Source organism: Cetorhinus maximus, chromosome 13 (genome assembly GCF_964194155.1).
Source record: "Cetorhinus maximus chromosome 13, sCetMax3.hap1.1, whole genome shotgun sequence".
Lineage (NCBI taxonomy): Eukaryota > Metazoa > Chordata > Chondrichthyes > Lamniformes > Cetorhinidae > Cetorhinus > Cetorhinus maximus.
This window is the reverse complement of record NC_135891.1, coordinates 92647116-92666099: the sequence shown is the minus strand read 5'-3', so window position 1 is coordinate 92666099 and position 18984 is coordinate 92647116. Positions and strand designations below refer to the sequence as shown.

At 46.4% G+C, this 18984-nt stretch overlaps 1 protein-coding gene across 2 annotated transcripts in view; it reads left to right on the top strand.

Moving 5' to 3' along the window:
- fbn3 (fibrillin 3) overlaps positions 1-18118 on the top strand; it is a 225098-nt gene extending 206980 nt beyond the window's left edge. For both annotated transcript variants that reach the window (XM_078555790.1, XM_078555789.1), the window contains 6 exons: positions 585-701; positions 1462-1590; positions 3212-3331; positions 9904-10135; positions 12400-12571; positions 13628-18118. In XM_078555790.1, the coding sequence (XP_078411916.1) occupies positions 585-701; positions 1462-1590; positions 3212-3331; positions 9904-10135; positions 12400-12571; positions 13628-14002 (1145 nt within the window). In that variant the 3' untranslated portion in view covers positions 14003-18118. The remainder of the gene's footprint in view (positions 1-584; positions 702-1461; positions 1591-3211; positions 3332-9903; positions 10136-12399; positions 12572-13627) is intronic.
- Positions 18119-18984: the final 866 nt, after the last annotated feature.

Here is an 18984-nt window from a genome sequence, read left to right as displayed (position 1 = left end):
AAATTTGTTCTCCCATTTTGTCATGACAAAAAAACCAAACACTTTGTTAATATTGATCTCAAGTTCAGTTCAGTTTGTCAAAAGTTTTCGATGGAGCTCCCTTTAATACTGACCTGAATCAGCTCCCTTCTCCAGCAATCTGTTCCACTTTCATTATCCTGTAGGGGAAAAATTGATTTTCTCATCTGTACCCTTGTCCAAGGCTTGAGAGTTTTGTACCTGTGCCCTCTAGTCCTTGGCTCACTTGACTATGTTAAGTAGCTTGCTCAACCTCATCTATACCTTTTATTATTTTAAAAGGCTTGATCAACAAAGTCCAGCAGTTGCCTGAATCCAGAGCTGGACCATTAGTACTGAAGAACTAAGGCATTGAAACTCATCCTAGGACAGATGCTGCACAATGCTTATTCAAGAGATGTGCTGCTTTTCACTCCCCTTTACAAACTCTCCCCCACATACCACTTGCCAGAAATATTCCTATTTCACATCCACCCAGGTTATTCCCATTTCTCATCCCCCTGGAATCATTTCTATTTCACTTCCCCTAGAGCTATTCCTACTTTTTTCCTTTGTTTCCTCCATAGACCTTGATGAATGTTCAACGAAACAGCACAACTGTCAGTTCCTGTGTGTTAACACGATTGGATCCTTCGCATGCAAGTGTCCACCTGGTTTCACACAACACCACACGTCGTGCATAGGTAAGTCAATGTGAACAGTTGCAAAAGACCCTATTATTCTCCAATCATTTCCAAATCTGGATTGATTCCTGTTTGAGTCAGTTAGAAATGTTCAGAGCTTTCTCTTAATTGCCCAGTTGGATCAGCTCAGAGCAGTTCTGAGCCATTCCACCTAAAACAGTCCATGGCTATTAAACCATTGACACCACCAAAAATTCTGGTTCAGAATGTGGTTGCCCCATTAAAGAGAGTGGACTTCTATGTTGATTGAGTACATAAATGCCCTGCCGAGTGTATGTTGAATGGGTAAATTCACTGCCCCGTGTGTGTTGGGTGAGTAAGTTCACTGCCCACTGAGTGTTGGGTGAGTAAGTTCACTGCCCACTGAGTGTTGGGTGAGTAAGTTCACTGCCCACTGTGTGTTGGGTGAGTAAGTTCACTGCCCAGTGTGACACAGAGACTCACACAGATCAAGAAAATCCTGGGTAAGTTTACCAAGCTGTTCTAAGTTAGCTGATCCAAACTTGGACTGCAATAGACATGCTACAGTTGGTCTCAGTACCTTTGGGAAAATATTAATCATGGTCTCTGCTCCTAATCACTATCTATTGACCTCTACTAGAAATACATGCGTGTGTGGACAGTGGTTGAGGACAGAATCGAGCTCGGCTTAGTTCCTGACACCCCCCACACAACCGTCATGTAGAATATACCTGATGTAATTTGAATTCACTCAGGGAGACCCTTTTGTAAAGGAACTTAATCTTTCTCTTGTTAACAGATAATAATGAATGCATGGGTCAGTCCACAATCTGTGGTTCAAAGGGCACGTGCCAGAATACACCAGGAAGCTTCAGCTGTGATTGCCAGAAAGGATTCTCATTGGATGGCACTGGTTTCAACTGTGAAGGTACAAAGAGTGGAAATGTTCATAGGACAGTATGCCAGACAGGAAGTACTTTATAACAGAGGTCATGAGGAAAAAGTCTAATAATGGAATCGCCCCTGTCCTTGATCCACTGTTAATATTTAAATGGGTGGCACATTTCTCTGCCTCACCTTTTGAGGCTTGTAAAATAATGGGCATCTCAATGAGTTAATGTTGGGTAATGGGTGAGTGAGGGGTTGAGGTGCCCACGATCATTGATAGGGGTAGTCTGGGATCGCCATCCCTGAATTAAATGGCAGGGATAATGTAGGGTGTAGATTCCTGAGAGAAATGGCAGAGAGAATGGGGGTGGGGGGAGGTGTGGGTACTGGGGTCTTGGGGTAGCTGCCAGGCAGAATGGAGTAATTGTATTCTAGTTTCTATCTTTTTTGAGGAAGCTTTATTTTTCACCACAGGATGGGAGGAGTCTCCCAAGGCTCCTGAGACCCTGAAAACAATGGGCTTGTCCTTACACCTGGCCAAGGATGCAGTGACACAAATCAATGGCATGAATCGAATCATAGAATGGTACAGCAAAGAAAGAGGCCATTCAGCCTATCATGCCTTTTCCAGATCTTTGAAAGAGCGATCCAATTTCCCTTTAGCCCTATAGGAGAAGAAAATGTGAAAACCTTAACTTCAGGAATCAAAATTTGTAGTCTGCTGCTGGTAGATTCAAAGGCAGAAAGTCAGCATTTTTGGTCAAACCCAAACTGGGGTCAGTTTAAACCCCACACAGAGATATACTGTTAACAGTCCCCTTGGTGCCTTAATTGTCCCTTTACATTGCATTTCTTGAGCGAAGTATTTCTACACTCTTTGTCGTTTTAAGTATTTCTACAGTCTGTTGTTTTAACTTGAATAACTTATTTACAAAGCATATCCTGAAATTAGAATTTTTTTTGTGTGTTTCTGTGCCTTGGGTATATTTTCATGCCTGGAAGTTCTGGAATCCCCATTTTGCCACTGAAAGGGTGGTGGGTTGGCCTTCCACCCTTCTATCCTCATCCTGATCCTGCCCCCAAAGTCCAGTTCTGTCCCACCAGTTCATCAACCTCTCCCCAATTCTGTCAGAATTTACCACAGGTGGATGGTGACAAGAGGTTCTTACCCAACTTCCTCCCATTCATTAATTCATGCCAAAATTACAGCCAAAATCGCTGGCAGTTTACTAGCCACAAACTATTCCAAACTTAGAAAAGCCAGGTTCAAATGCTTGTATTCAAATTATATTGTTTAAAGGACAATTAAAGGACTATTAGATACACATTAATACCAAGGAGTCATTTTCATGAATCTTTTTCTAATCTGCAAATCAAAGTGATATGATGATTGTTATGTGAGACAACCTGTTGAAGCCAGTTGCTCCTATTTTGGAATGTCACTTGGGTTAAACACCATTCTTGACCATTTAATGTTGAATGGGTTTCTGGCTCAAGTTCCTGTCCCCGTTCTTTAGGTTTCAAAGGGTCCTGAGACTGCATTGGCAGTCCTTGTAAGTAACTGTAGGTCCAGATGCAGCTCTGTTTCAACCTGGCTCAATGTCAGATCCCACATGATATCTCACCAACTCAGTTTGTTTTCTTTCCTCTCCAACCCACAGATATTGATGAGTGCGATGGGAACCACCGCTGTCAGCACGGCTGCCAGAACATGTTGGGTGGATACAGATGCAGCTGCCCTCAAGGCTATATGCAGCACTACCAGTGGAACCAGTGTGTGGGCAAGTATTAGAGCTCTTGGGACTAAGGAGATGAAGACAACTTTAGTGTTATTGAAACTGAGGAAGTCAGGGCAACTTCATTTTAACCTGTCAATAGTATAGGTTGGTATAACGATGTAGTTAGCGGCATCCAATTGTCAATTTTTTGGCAGCACTTTAATGCATTGGTATCTTTGGATTTATGCCCAAACAGTGACTCATTAATCTTGTTGGAATGGAGTGAGGTAATGCCTGAGACAAGCAGGTTAGCTCCCTGCCCCTTCAGCCTCAGAGTGTCATGTAGAGTGGGAGTGTTGTATATTTTATGTATTTTATTTACTTCAGAGCAATGCAGGGATGACACTAGTTTCTAAGTGTGTAAGAACTTTATTTACATAGTGGGCTGGATTTTCTGGTTGCCAGGGGGGGTGCGTAGTGGGTGCGGGCGGGCACGGACCCGATCGTCATTTGCGATCGGGTCCGCGCTGCCGTTTTATGCAGGCGGGCCAATTAAGGCCCGCCCAGTGTACTTCACTACTCCCGTGCATAGCAGGAGTGGGCGTGCTCAGGCCACCGAGTCCAATGGCGACCCAGTGGCCTGTAAAGGGCCTTGAAAGCCTCGGAAAGGCTGCTTACAATGGCTGGGCGAAGGGCTGTGCAGAGGGGCAATGAAGCTCATGCAACTCCAGATGGTAAGCCATCAAGGCAGGCTAGGCCGGAGGGTAGCCCTTCAGGGCAGGCCAGGCCGGAGGGTAGGGTTGGGGGGCCGTGTACCTCTCATTTTTCGGAGTGGCAGCACGGCGGGAGGTGCTGGTTCCCCAGGACGGAGGAGAGGCCCCTCCCCACATTACAAAACGTGCCTGGGAGGAGGTGATGGAGGTGATGAATTCCTGTGATGTGGTGCGGTGCACCTGGGATCCAGTGTCGCAAACGCTTCAATGACTTGTTGCGCTCTGGCAGGGTGAGTACCACGTTGGCATTGGGCATTTAACCCAGCAGGTCAGCTTTCCCCCGGCCGCCCCCCGCCCCCACCAAGTCTGAGTGTATTGACTGCATTGAATCATTGACGGCATGTGTCCTTCGCTGGGTGGGCCAGCAGATATTGTCCATGCTGAGGTCACCCTGAGAGGGTGATGAAGAGATGTGTTTTGCCCCCACAGCATGTGGTACACTGAGTCCCATGTGACTGGTTTGGGGACAACCTGGAGGAGCTGCACCTAGGTGCTGTGCTTGAACTGCAGGAATGTCCAAGTCAGGGTGATGACATGCTGGGAGGGGACCTTCAAGGTGGCATGGCAATGAACCATCTGCTGCCCTCTGTGCTCCACGTGCTCGCGCCTCCTTGCTATGGAAGGATATACCGTGTGGTGCCTAATGTGATGTCGGCAGCATGTGTCCAAGGCGGGGTGGGGAACAGGGCTAGCATCTTTGTGTGAGTGTTCGGCAGCAGCGGGGTGAGGAGCCCTGATACGTCCCACTCTGGTTGGGGTGGGCCGTGCGCGAAGCAAGTCCATGTACAATTTTCACAAATCAATGCACATCTCTCACTTTCAGGAGAAGAATGCTCATAACGCAGCAGAGCGTGCAAGGACTGGCGGCAGCCATGCGCAGATCGCCATTCTTAGCCAGTTCGAGCAGGAGGCCCTGGATTTGGAGAGGCGCCATGTGCCCAGATCCACCATTGTCAGTGAGGCTGGGGTGCCATGGCCAGGTATGTTTGCCCAGCAGTGAGGTCACCATTGTTCTCCCAACAGCCATAGCAGTGCTGAATGTTCAGTGATTGAAGTTTGCAACATGGTTTGACCATTGCTTATGGAAGGATGAGCGCATAATGATCCGGGGGACAGGGATGCACATTGTCATTGTCTCCATGTTAACTGATCCAATGTCCTTGTTCTTCCTTTCAGCATCAGCGGAGCAAGGCCGGGAGGAGGGGCAGCAGAGGCCCCCTCTCACACCTGAGGGCCCTGAAGTCTCACTGGCATCACGCCATCACTGCAAAGCAGGCGCCAGTGCAGATACTAGCACCTCGGTGGGAATTAGAACATCAGCTAGTGTCCCGGGGCACAGTGGTGAGGGCACTTCGCAGTCGCTGGGGGAGCTGGCAGAGACAGAGAGTGCCCATGGAGGGCAGTCGGAGGACTGCAGGGGACCAGGCACATGCTCAGTCGGTGCCTCTGGAGTCGTCCACGATGCAGCAGGGGCAGGAAATGCGGCTGGGTGTGCAGGAACACCTGGGGGAGATACATGAGGCTATGCTTGACTTGGTCTCTGTGGTGGAGGAGTCTACGCGGACAATCGCCGAAGCAACGAGCCACATGTCCGAGCACCATGCGTCCTCCATGGAGAGAGTGGTGACTTTCGTGGAGAGGCTCCTCCAGGAGACCTGTCAGGGCTTCCTGGGGATGTGCTTTGACCAGCAAACCCTCACATCGGCATTGACCTCATTGGTCATTGCCAGTGTAGGAAATGGTCTGGGCATCAAGTTTCCCAGCTCGGTGCCCATTCATCCACAGTGAGCAGGGAGGTCCGAAGCGACCTCACGTCGGCAGAGCAGGTGTCTGTTGTCTCTGCGGGCTCCTCTCAGGGTGCTCTGGATGAGGGCGGCAGTTCCTCCACCCCCTCCCAGGATCGTAGCATCCGGTGAGCCTGCGACGACTGGGGAGATGCCAGCTGTGGAACTGGCAGCTCCCTCCCAGGTGGGGCCAGCACAGACTCCACGGGCCAGAGGACGACCGCCAAGGTCATCGAGGTCAACAGGACAGCAGAGTCAGCAGGCTGTCTCAGATGCCACTCCGAGCGATGAGGCAGCACCCGGAAACGAAAACATAAGGCACCTTAGGCACACCACGGGTTTTTCACTGGTGCTTTTGTGTTGGCCCGAGATGAGGTCCTTCTGATTTGTAACACTATTGTCTTTTTTTTTTGCATAAGTTTGTTTGCTTAACACATTAAATTCAGATATGTCACCATGGCTCTTTTCTCCTGCATGTGGATGGTTTCCAAAAATGTAATGAGTGCTTTGTTGGACATTCAGCTTAACTAAAAAGGCCCTTAGTTACTGTTCCTAACCTGGCAGATTTTGCACTTAGGTGTCGAGTATGGAGCTGGAGGTCCATCTGTGGAGTGCTAGCTGAAGGCTCATTGGATCAAAACCTCCCTGGTATGCTTGCCTCCCTGCAGTATACCCGGGTCAGCGTCTACCCCCTCAGCATTTCCCTGTGCATGCTCATCCTTGGACTCACTGTTGGACTCATCGTGTGCAGCCGCAGCCACTGCGTTGACATCTTCATCGTCCACTGCGACCCCCCTTTCCAGCGCAAGATTGTGGAGAGCGCAGCATGCAACCACTATCAGCGACACATGATCTGGAGGGTACTGGAGTGTGCCCCCTGAGCGGTCCAGGCATCGGAAGCACATCTTGAGAAGACCGATGGCTCTCTCCACCACAGCCCTTGAGGAGGCATGGCTCCTATGGTACTGCTGCTCGGCTTCTGTTCTTGGATGGTGGCGAGGCGTCATGAGCCACCTTCTGAGGGGATAGCCCTTGTCACCCAGCAGCCATCCATCAAGCCGGGCTAGAGCACTGAAGAGCCCCGGCACCTGGGAGTGTCTGAGGTTGTAGGGGTCGTGGGAGCTGCCTGGGTACCTTGCACAGACTTGCAGAATCTGCATCCTGTGATCACACACTATCTGCACGTTCATGGAGTGGAAGCCCTTCCTGTTGACGAAGGCACCGGGCTCACCTGCTGGTGCCTTGATGGCCACATGTGTACAGTCTATAGCACCCTGGACACGGGGGAAGCCAGCAATGGCCGCGAAGCCTCTGGCTCTCTGTGCCTGGCTTGCCTGGTCCCAGCGGAAGTGGATGAAGGTCAATGCCCATCTGAACAGAGCGTCTGTCACCTGCTTGACACAAGTGTGGACAGCTGATTGGGAGACACCGCAAAGATCACCCACCGAGTCCTGGAAGGAGCTGGAGGCACAGAAGTTGACAGCAGCTGTGACCTTCAAAGCCACTGGCTTGGCGTGTCCACCCACACAGTTAGCAAAGATCTCAGGCCCAATCATCTGACAGATATAGTTGACTGTCTCCCTTGAGAGATGGAGCCTCCTTTGGCACTGCACCTCAGACATATTGAGGTAGCTGCTTCACCGCCTGTATACCCTGGCAGCAGGATAGTGGTGTCTTCTGCGGCCCCTTCTGCCTTGGTCCACCTCTTGGTCCTGCGCCCCTTGTGCCTGTGTCTGTCCTCCCAAAGGTGGCTCCCCTGGAAGCTGAATGTGCACAACTCCCACTTCTAGCCCTCCCTTCCGCCCCAGAGGATCTGCCTCCAGTGGACAGTTCAGCTCCCATTCCCAAGCTAAGGCTTCCTGAAACCTGCAGGCCCAGAAAAGATTACTCACTGCAGACTGCTGACCTGAAGGTTAAGAGTCCACAAAAAGCAGCTGGTATGTGTTTTGAAGTACTGCAGATCACACAGGCAAGTTTCAATAACTTTGAAATGTCCCTGGGTGTTATGGCACAGCCAATGGTAAATGCTGAGTTGTTCAAATCCCAAAAGAAAACTTGAAACAACTGCCACAACTTGCTTTGCAATTTTTATAAATTTCGAGATGTGTGCCTTGTATTCAGTAGTAATAAGACCACCAAGTCTTATAGGTTTTTACAAAATTAGATTAAATATTTATTAATAGAAGAAATGATTTTAAATACATACATAGATGTACAAATTGCTACTACAATAACTTCTAAATCCACTACACTTTCGTTAAGGCAACGTTAATACATATATTTTTTAAAAGACCCAGGCGAAGTAAACAATGCCCTGAACAGTCGAATTCTAAGTGAGTTCTCTTAACTTCAGTCCCTAAAGGCAGCAGTTTGGTACATACAAGTTGAAGGCGTTTCATACATGTTGAATCTTAGACTGCCTACCCTTACACACGGCCTTCACTCCTTTATACATATTTCCCCTTTAAATGCAAATACCCATTGTTTCACTATGTCTTTGGACTTTACCTTCCTGATAATAAAAATCTCTCATAGCACTAAGTTTTACCACTGATCTTTGGGAAAAATAAATAAACACACTACTTCTTACTACTTCTGCTGGCTAGGTATACATTACACCCCCACTTTTGAATTCAAGCCACACTAGTTTGTTTAAAAATGCGAATTGCCCCCTTTACACTTCACATTCTAAAATTTCCCCATGTTTACCTAAATAACATTTCAAACCTAATTTCTCTTCTTACATTAAAGCACCAAAACAAGCTGCCTCTAATTATACTAAGACCATGAGACACAGGAGCAGAAGTAGGCTATGAGACATAGGAGCAGAAGTAGGCCATTCGGCCCATCGAGTCATGGCTGATCTGATATTCCTCAACTCCACTTCCCTGCCTTTTCTCCATAACCCTTGATTCACTTACTGATTAACAATCTGTCTATCTGAGCCTTGAAAATAGTCATAATATAATTGAATATAATTCAGTTAAGTCTCACACAAACACACAGATACATAGAGGGGAGAATTTTCTCCCTGTCGGGGGGGTTGGACGGGAGCAGGTGTGGGTGGGCACGCAGCCGATCGCCGCCCGCATCGGCTGCCTGCTGCCATTTTATGTGGGCGGGCCAATTAAGGCTGAGCATTCCCTGTGTGGGCAGGGGGAGTAGGCTGAGTTGGGGTCTGCGCTCTTTCGTGCATGCGTGCAAAAGAGCGCAGAAATCTCCCTGAGGCAAAGAGATGCCTCAGAGAGATTAGTTTGATCTTTAAAAATTTTAATAAAGACAGAAAAAAAATTTTAAGACACGTCCCCTCATGCGACAGTGTCACATGAGCTGGGACATGTCACTGAATTTTATTGAATAATTTTATTAAACTTTAGAAACCTTCATGAAACCTCATCCTGCCCGTGGATGATGTTTCGTGACAAATGCAAAAGCCGCCTGGGCTCTTCGCCTGCCCACAAACCTTAAGGTTGGATGGGCAGCTCAGTTAAGTATTTTAATTGATATTTAAATGGCCTTAATAGGCCTTTGACAGTTTGGCGGGCGCACAGCCGACTCCAGTGCGCGCCCGCCGAACTGAATATCTGAATGATGCGCGGTGACGTCAGGACGCACGCCCAATGTCACCGCACTTCATTTTACGCATCGGCAAGCAGGGCCCGCCCCCACTCACCAACCTGAGGATTCTGCCCATAGACACAGACGCGGACTCTATTTTACAGTAAATTCCAATAACATTATGGACATTATTATATCTTCCTGTCGCTGGGCTAGGGAGGAGGCTGGTTCCATTGAGATTCCAACTCCTGATCATTATCTAATAACCCTTGTTTGAAACACTACACAGATGATCATTGCACGAGTGCGGGTTGAACCATGATACACCTTTCCCCATGATTGAATAGGGTACTATTATAGGTTGGCTGGCTGTCTAGGTCAATACGCCAAGAATGGTCACAAATGAAGTAGAAGCTAGAAGATGGCTATGCCCGTTGAACCATACCCAGTGACTGTCAGTACCTCCAGGGGAGCAAGGAGGGAATAGTGTCCCACTAATCTCTCTTTGATTGTTTTACAGATGAGAATGAGTGCAGCAATCCCACTGCCTGTGGAGCCGCCTCCTGTTATAACACTCTGGGCAGCTACAAATGTCTCTGTCCGTCTGGGTTTGATTTTGACCAGTACTCCGGGGGATGTCAGGATGTGAATGAGTGCTCAGCCTCTGGAAACCCCTGCTCTTACGGCTGCTCCAACACAGACGGTGGCTATCTCTGCGGCTGCCCTGGAGGATACTTCAGAGTGGGCCAAGGGTAAGTAATGGATCAACGATTGACTTGGGGTGAGAGGATGTGCTGTGGCTTCAGATGAAACAGGAAAAGGAAGGAAAGCAAACTGAGTGGGTGAGTTAAAAACAGAAAATGCTGGAAAAACTCAGCAGGTCTGGCAGCATCTGTGGAGAGAGAAACAGAATTAAGTTTCAAGCCCAATATGAGTCGTCTTCTGAGAGGTAGGAATGTGATGGGTTTTATGCTGTTGAAAAAGGGGGGAGGGGCAGGTGGAGCAAAATAGAAGGTCAGGGATAGGTTGGAAGGCAGGAGAGATTAAATGGCAAAGATGTCAGAATAAATGGCAGAATAAAGGTCAGCATTGTCTGAAAGCAAAATAGCAGAATGTGTTAATAGAAGAGGAAGAGGTCAGCACTGCCTGAAAGCAAAAGCGTGAGAACAAGATACAGACTGGGGGAAAGAAAAATTTCAAAATGGAGGACAGAGTTCATGGTCTGCAGTTGTTGAACTCAATGTTGAGTCCAGGAGGCTGTAAAGTGCCTAATTAGAAGATGAGGTGCTGTTCCTCCAGTTTGCGTTAGGCTTCACTGGAACATTTTAGCAGGCCAAGGACAGAAATGTAAGCATGACAGCAAGATGGTAAATTAAAATGCCAAGTGACAGGAAGGTCAGAGTCATGAACGTGGACTGAACAAAGGTGTTCAGCAAAGCGGTCACCCAGTCTGCATTGGACTGTTTCCCCTTAATGCTGTTAGCACTGTCCTGTCCATGACTGCATGTTCATTAATCCCGCTCTCCATCCAGCACCAACACCCTTTTTATAATTAGTAGGAGGCACCACAGGGAGAGTCTCAAGTTGATTCCATCACTGACCAGAGAGGGTTTGTGAATTCCTTTATGGGAGTATTTGATGAGTGAGGCCAATTTAAACATGTCTCATTTTTTGTATATGACTCTATCTGAATGTCATTGTGCAGGAGCCCCATCTTCCTCCCCACCTGGTCCTAACAAAATTCAGATGATGGTCAGAGTACAAGGACATATATGGCAGAGCGAGTTATACAAGTTCTGGCCAAATGGCACATATCCTGCATTGAGGGTGCTGAGGTATAGGCTGGATGCAGAGCATTGGGTAACATTAAGTAGAAATTATTAAGCACAGATGATTGGAAGCAGCAAACAGAATGTCTATTTTAAAGGGGACAACAAGTCTGCACAAAATAATTATAGACAGATTAGTCATCCAAACCATAACTTTTATAATTACTTCCCTAAACCTCTCCAGTTCTCTCTCCATCTATAAGATGCTCCTTAAAACCAAGCGCTCGATCCCCTTTCTAATGTCTCCTCCTTTGAATCGTTGTCAATAATTTTTTGACTGATTACACTGTAGTGAAGTGCATTGTGATACTTTACAATGTTAAAGGTACTGTATAAATGCAAGTTTTTATTGTTGACCTAAAATCTATATGGGTAAAATAATGGAAACCAGTGCAGAGTTGGTTGGAAGAGGTAGACTAATTATCTATTATGCATAATCTAATAAAACACCCTGATTAGGAATGAGAAGATTTTGTCTGACAGACCTCTGACTTCTTTGAGGGTGTTACATGTAAAGTGCAACTTCCCACAACATCATTTATTTACACCTTCAACAACAGGAACAACTTGCATGAATAAATTGCCTTTCATGTAAAGCACCAAATCCCTGACTATTTGCAATTTCTCTCTTATCTCACCTCTTCCTTCTCAAAGTTCATTTCATCTCTCCCCTCAATCTACTCCCCATTCTGACCACATAATATCTGACATAGTCAGTAATTCTCTTTTCTTAGAGACTATCCCTCATCCCTTCAAAACCACCATCCTTACATTGTTCCACAAATGTGCATCTATGCTTTCCAATGCCCCTTTCCTCTCAGGTCCTCGAGCCTGTAATTGTCTCCTGCTCCATGTACTTCTCTCCTGAAATTCCTTGTTCAAATTCTCAAATAACATCCTCTGTGATTATGGTCGTAGAGAAAAAAAAACAGAATATTACAGACAGTAGCAGAGAGCCTGAATTTAAATTACAGATGTTATAAAGGAAAAGGCACCAGAGTGATGAAAGGGTGACCATGTCCCACCAAACTGTACCCCAGCATGCATCTTGAGGAGAGGTTTACATGACAAGTTTAGAATGATATATCCAAAATACTTCAAAATACAATTATTGTAATTGGTATGAGTAGAATTTGTGCTAAATGTTTTTGTTTTTGTGTCTGGGCTGCTGTTGATTCCCTGTTCAGGCACTGTATATCAGGAATGGGGTTCGGGAATGGTCAATACCTACCTGTGGAGGAGGAAGAGGGGGATGCGGAGAATGTGCTGTCCCCTGAGACATGCTATGAATGCAAGATCAATGGCTATCCCAAGAGAGGCAGGCACCGGAGAAGCACAAATGACACTGAATCTCATGAGGTAATTTCAGGAAGTGCTCAGAACCAAAAAAGAATGGTGTGTGTTTATATATTGTGTGTCTTAATAACATCTCACAGCATTTCACACAAAATGGTCTATTGTGAATTGCTACCATTGTTTTGTAGGTAAATCCAGCAGTCATTCTTGTGCCTAGCAAGATCCCCAAAACAGCAAATGAGATTATCGGCTCATTAATCAACTTTTTGGTGCTGTTGTTTGAAGAGGCATATTGGCCTGAACTGAGATTTCCTTGCTATTCTTCAAATAGTACCATGGGATCTTTTAATGTCTAGCTCGCAGGCAGACAAAGCGCCCAGTTTACTGTCTCACCTCTGGTGATTCCGGTAGTGAACTTCCAACTATCAAATTCCCAAGTCAATCAACTTCCATTAGTTGGGGCAGAATTATACGGGAAATCAGCAGCTAAAATTAGGAAAGAAGATTAAGAAAGCTGCTCTTACTTTCTTTGGAAAGGAGATTTTAGAATACTTTCATTGAAATTTTCAAGAATTCAAAGGGAATTTAGAAAATTCAGAATCACAGAATTGTTACAGTGCAGAAGGATGCCATTTGGCCCATCGTGTCTGCACCGGCTCTCTGAGCATTTTAACTTAGTGCCAATCTCTTGCCTTTTCCCCGTAATCCTGCACATTGTAATGATGATGAATGGTTCAAATCCCAGGGAACACCACTTAAAAATGAGGAACTAGGAGTAAGAAGGGAAATCAGGGTAACTTATTTACTCAAAGGATATTTGTGTAGTGAACAAAGTTCCTAAGGTAAGATATTCAATGTCAATGGGAAGAATAGACCACCAGATGACCTTTTGAAGAGAAAATTGATGAGAGATATAATGAGGAAATTGGTGGATAGAGTTGAGCAATATGGTTAGAAAGTGAGCTTCTGATGCTTAGGGATATGAAGAGGAGGTATTTGATCTATCAAAATGCAACAAGTTTTTTAACCAGATAGGTTATCATTACTAACAATTTCGTGAAAATGTCAACAGCAGTCCCCAAAAACAAATTTGTTGAGCTAATGTTCTTTTCATAATAGGATCACAAGATTAGTCTGGCTAGTTTGGACATTGACACACCAATCCCATTGAATGTGAATATCTCAGACGTGGGAATCCACGATCACATTATGGAATTCCTTCCAGCCATCGAGCCTCTGGAAAACCATGTGCGTTACATCATTTCCAGTGGGAATGAAGCCAGCTTCTTCCGAATTCACCAGAAAAATGGACTCAGTTACCTCCATCTAAGCCGCAAAAAGGCCATTCGAGGAAAGTATGCACTGGAGATTTCCAGTGTGCCCCTGTACAGGAAGGAGGATCTCCTGAAGCTGGAAGATGAGAATGACGTTGACTACCTCGTGGGTGATATCGGCGAGGCTCTCCGAATGAAGCTTCAAATTCATCTTCTTTAATGTTCTTGTCTTGTCACCCTTGGTGGGGAAAAGGCCCCCGCCATTTTAAATAGCACCACAGCACCAACCTCTCAACACTAAACTTGATGATGGGATAGTGGACTGTGTCAGCTCAACAAAGTCCTTACACAACAGTCCTTTTCATGCAGGCTACGTACTGGGGATTGAACAGCATCTTCTGGAGTGTGTCATAGTTTTCGCACATGCAGCAGATGATTGGACACAATTGAGAAGGACTAATTAATTTTTAAAGGTTGGAAATTTCATGTGCTCGACCAGTTTTATTTTGTAGTGCAGTGATCTAAATTGGAAGGTGTATAATGAAAGTGTTGACCATATTGGAGCAAAACAAATTGGGAATGGAGAGTCAGTGAGGACAAGGGTATTAATGGGTTTGAGGGAATGAATGCAATTGAGTCAGAGATGGAGGAATTTGCTTTGCATTTAGAGAGAGGAATAACTTACATTTTTGGATCAAATCAATAAATAATGTCATTGGTAAATGGATTGAAAAATAGAATCATGGAAATGAGAGAATCTGAATTTTTTTTAGTCACTTAAATGGCCCTTTTTCAGGGTCTGGCCCATTCTACTCTGAGGGCTGCCTTGCCATTAAGTGTTCTGATCTGAGTGCTGTTGAGCTCTGGGGAAATCCAGTTTGTATAATTGGCATTTTCCTGAATCATTCACTTCCGACTTTGGAACCACTTGTTTAACTAGAATCTCTATCCAAAGCAAATCAGTTGCAAAAACGTTGACCTTGGGAGAGAGAGCCTGAGCTGCCATTTTGTAATCAAGATCTTCAGCCAATTAACTTAATGTGCAATCTGGCCTGAGGTCAGTATGAAAACAGGCCGGGAGTGAGCCATTACCAGCTCAATTCCCTATAACTCAGTTTTGAACAGCAGGTAGGTGTCACAAGACAATGAAAGACAACATTTTCTTTAAAGGATGTTCTTCCTCCTTAATAAGGTAAAAAGACAATAGCAAACCCATTGTGCAGGGAACTGCTGGTGATTATTATGTTTGTGAGTTGGGATTAATAATTATAGATCACTGCATTGTCAGGGGTTAAGAGCAACTGCGTGTGTGTTACTGCAGGAGTTTATCCAACTATTCATGGAAGCACTTGTTGAGCAAGCAATGCACTAGATCCCATCATCCTTCTCTCAGTATTTAACACTATCCACTTTTTGGTTGAAACAAGTGAGAAACTCCCGTCCTATAAACACCATCAGCAATGAAAGGAATCTTCAGAAATTGCCACAACTAACTGATTCAGGAATCCTATCCATGTACTGGTTTGCTAGTTGGTATCGGTAACTCTAGGTGAATATTCTGTGTGGATCTCAGACAGTTGAGACTCTCTCTGGACTGCACCAATTGGATTAAACTCCAGGGGCAGAACTTTTAGCTCAGCGTGCGGGCACGCACCCGAACAACTCGAGCGTAAAATAGCGCATGATGACTTTGGGCAAGCGTCCCGACATCATCCCGTGCTCACGTGACATTTCGACCGGCGGGCGCGCGCAGAAGTCGGAATCATGTCCGGCAACAATTAAGAGGGCAATTAAGCCCATTAAAGTTCCAATTGTCCCCAATTTTTCGTGTTCCGTCCAACCTTATGGTTGGCGGACAGGCAAGTCTGACAGGCGGACTTTGCATTTTTGATGAAACCTCATCCAAGAGCGGGATGAGATTTCCATTATTAAATTTTTAAAAAATTAAAATGTATGGACATAATTTTCATCATGTGTGTGTATATATATGTTCAGTTGACTGATTCTGATGCGTGGACAATTTTTTCCAGATTTTAAAATCTTTATTTATTGGTTTTAAATTCTTCAGCAACCTGAGGCAGCTTCCTGCCTTCAGGGAGCTTTCATTCCACACTCCCCCGCTTACGTCAGTGCCTGCCCTCCTCCCACCCCCAGGCCGGCAGCGCTGAGCATTTCAGCGCACGTTTCTCGCTGGCTGCCCGTTAATTGGTCAGCCGGCGTGGAATCGCAGTCAGGAGCCGATCGCGGTTGGTGGTCTGTTCCCTGATCGCACCCACACGCCGACCTAAAAATCCTGCCCCAGGTGTACTATGGAAGTTTGGCTTGGGAATGCCTAGCTGGAACCAGCTAGTCTTGCTGCTCCAGTGATATTTGGTCTTTCCCGTAAACCCTGGGATAAAGGCATAATCCTAATTGTAGATTTTACATTCCAGTTTAGGATGCAGCCATCTCACCTGAGACCTCAGTGGAGAGCCCAACAACTCTGTGCAATGTGTGGGAGCAAATGATTTTCACACAAGACTAAACAATTTTGTTTTACATTTAAGTATGTGGAATTGTTTTATTGGAAGCTTGGGAAGACTGGCTCACAAGTGAGCTCCCAAACCCCGACAAAACAGTGGCAAGGTTGGCTCCGTATCCTGATGCCCAACAGTGACAGGACTGGCCCCTTATCCTGGTGCCTAATAGTGTCAGGATTGACCCCTTATCATGTCCAACATGACAGGATTGTCCCCTGCACTGGGTTACCCTGACAATTACAGGGTTGATCCTCTTCGAGGGCCCAAAAGGATTGCCCCTTATCCTATCGGACAGTGAGAAGCACATGGAATATTGGGCTGTAACTTCCGAGCTCCCCAGGTCGTATTGGGAGGGTACCCCAAAGATGCACTGGGGATCCCCTCTTGGAATTTCAAAGGTCAGGGTTTACATGGCAATTGCCCAGAAATGCAAAATTCCGCTTGGCAATTGCCGTGCAAACCAATCTGGGAACCATCTGAAAATGCGATTTAAATCACAAACTTCAGATGGTTCTGTCTGTGTTACACAAATAGTTACTCAGAAAAAGTTAGAAGAATTAAAACCTCCTGTAACTTCTGGGTAACTATTGTAAAGACAGACCGTCTCTTCCCCGCCCCCCACCCCCCATGGGACTCCTCCCATACCCCCAACACCCCAGGGGTCTTCCCCCCACCACCACCCTACTACCAGCCTCCACACTGTATTCCTCACCCACCCAACTCCCCATGGGAATCCTCCCCAACCCGACCCGACTCAATCCCCCCACAATACTGACTCTTCCCCCACCCCACAGTACCACCCCACCCCCCTCCACCCAACCCAACCGGACACCTAACCCCCGCAGGCCCTACCCGTCTCTCGACTGGACCTTCCTCCTGACCTCTGACACCACCCGCACCCTCTATGTCCGACCCCTCCTCACCTTCCCCATGTCCAACACCTCCCCGTGATGTCCGACCATCCCATCCCCCTCCGATGCCATCAACCCCCACAAACCCTATCCACTTACCTTCTCCCTGACCTGGCAATTTCAACCGGACCTTTAAACTTACCTGGTTTACGGCAGCTAGTGCTGTAAGAAGGGGTGGGTGGGGGCTTGTCCTCCTTCAATCCGACTGAGCTGGACCGCGATAGTGGGCCTTGGAGTCAGCTGCGCTGTCTGGATCTCACCTGGTCTGAGTCGGTAGGTCGAGCGAGACAGGCACACAAGAAATTTGGAGCAAGTAATTGGGCACGGAGTGGCAATCCGACACTGATTGCCACTCCGGGGCAGTTCTGGCCCTGTTATCTATGAAATTAGGTGCATCCTGACACTAGTGGAAGATGGGAGATAAAATTGGTTCTCAGTGCTTCAGTTTTCACACAAAACGCTGTGTGAGATATGGGCCAGAATTTTACATTCGGCGTGCGGGTGTGGGTGCATGCCCGACACGCACGAGTGTAATATGATGCGCGATGACATCGGGCTTGTGTCCCGACGTCATCACGCACTCACGCGATATTTCACTTGGCGGCCACACGCCAGAGTTGGCTGCGCACCCGCCGACAATTGAAAGGTCTATTAAGGCCATTGACGAGCTAATTAAGTTGAAATTTACACTGCCCATCCAACCTAACGGTTGGCGGGCAAGCGAAAAGGCCAATCGGCCTTCACATTTTTTAGGAAACCTCATCCACGAGCAGGATGAGGTTTCCTAAAGCTAATACAAATTAAATAAAATTTTTATTTTGAAATTAAAAATGTATCCCATCTCATGTGACAGTCAAATGAGGGGACATGTTTCATTACATTTTTATTGTATTTATTAATTTCTTTAAAAAGCACTTCAGTCTCCCTGAGGCAGCTCCATGCCTCAGGGAGATTGAAGCACTCTTTCACGCACATGTACGAACAGCATGCAAGGCCCGGCTCTCCCTCCTCCCCCCCGCCCGCACTGGTAGCACTCAGCGCGGCCGCTCGCGATCCACGCATGGCGGCCCTTAATTGGTCCGCGCCGCGGTGCGGAGCCGATGGCGGGTGGCTTCCCGCCCGCTCCCACTGAGCCCGCCCAAAGAGGGAAAAATTCTGGCCATGAACACTAGATTAACTACTGTAGATGATAGAAATACCCCAGCTGGTTTTGTGAATCATGTGCAACTTTCCTGCAAAGCAACTCATGCAGAAAAATTATTCTTCATCAGCCCCGTATCCTCATGTTCTGTTGAATGGGGGAACCAGAGGAGGGTCCTTTTTTCTCTCTCCATATTTGATAAATAACATTAACTATGAAGGATTGAGACACAATCAGGGATCTGGAGCCAGCTCACGCTGGGCAAGATTCTAAGGGTGTGCAATCCTCCCAACACCCCACCAATTACCTACACAGATTCAGGGTTAGAAAACAATCTGCCTTAATTACCTTCCTCCTGTCTTTGTTCCAAATAACAGCAAGTAAACCAAAAATATTCAGACTTTCGAAAAAAATTTTTGAAAGGGCCAGTACAAGTCCCAGTGGATTGTACTCTTGCAGCTTTGCAACATGTTTACTGTTTCTGAAGAGTTTTTTTTAAAGTACACTTCTTAATAGCTTTTATTTTTAATGATCTGAATCGAAGCAATGTCCTGACTGGGTGTAAATCCCTCAATGGTGTATCTTTCAGGTAGCTTGTAATGCAGTGGTTCCATGTTAAAATGCGTCTGCT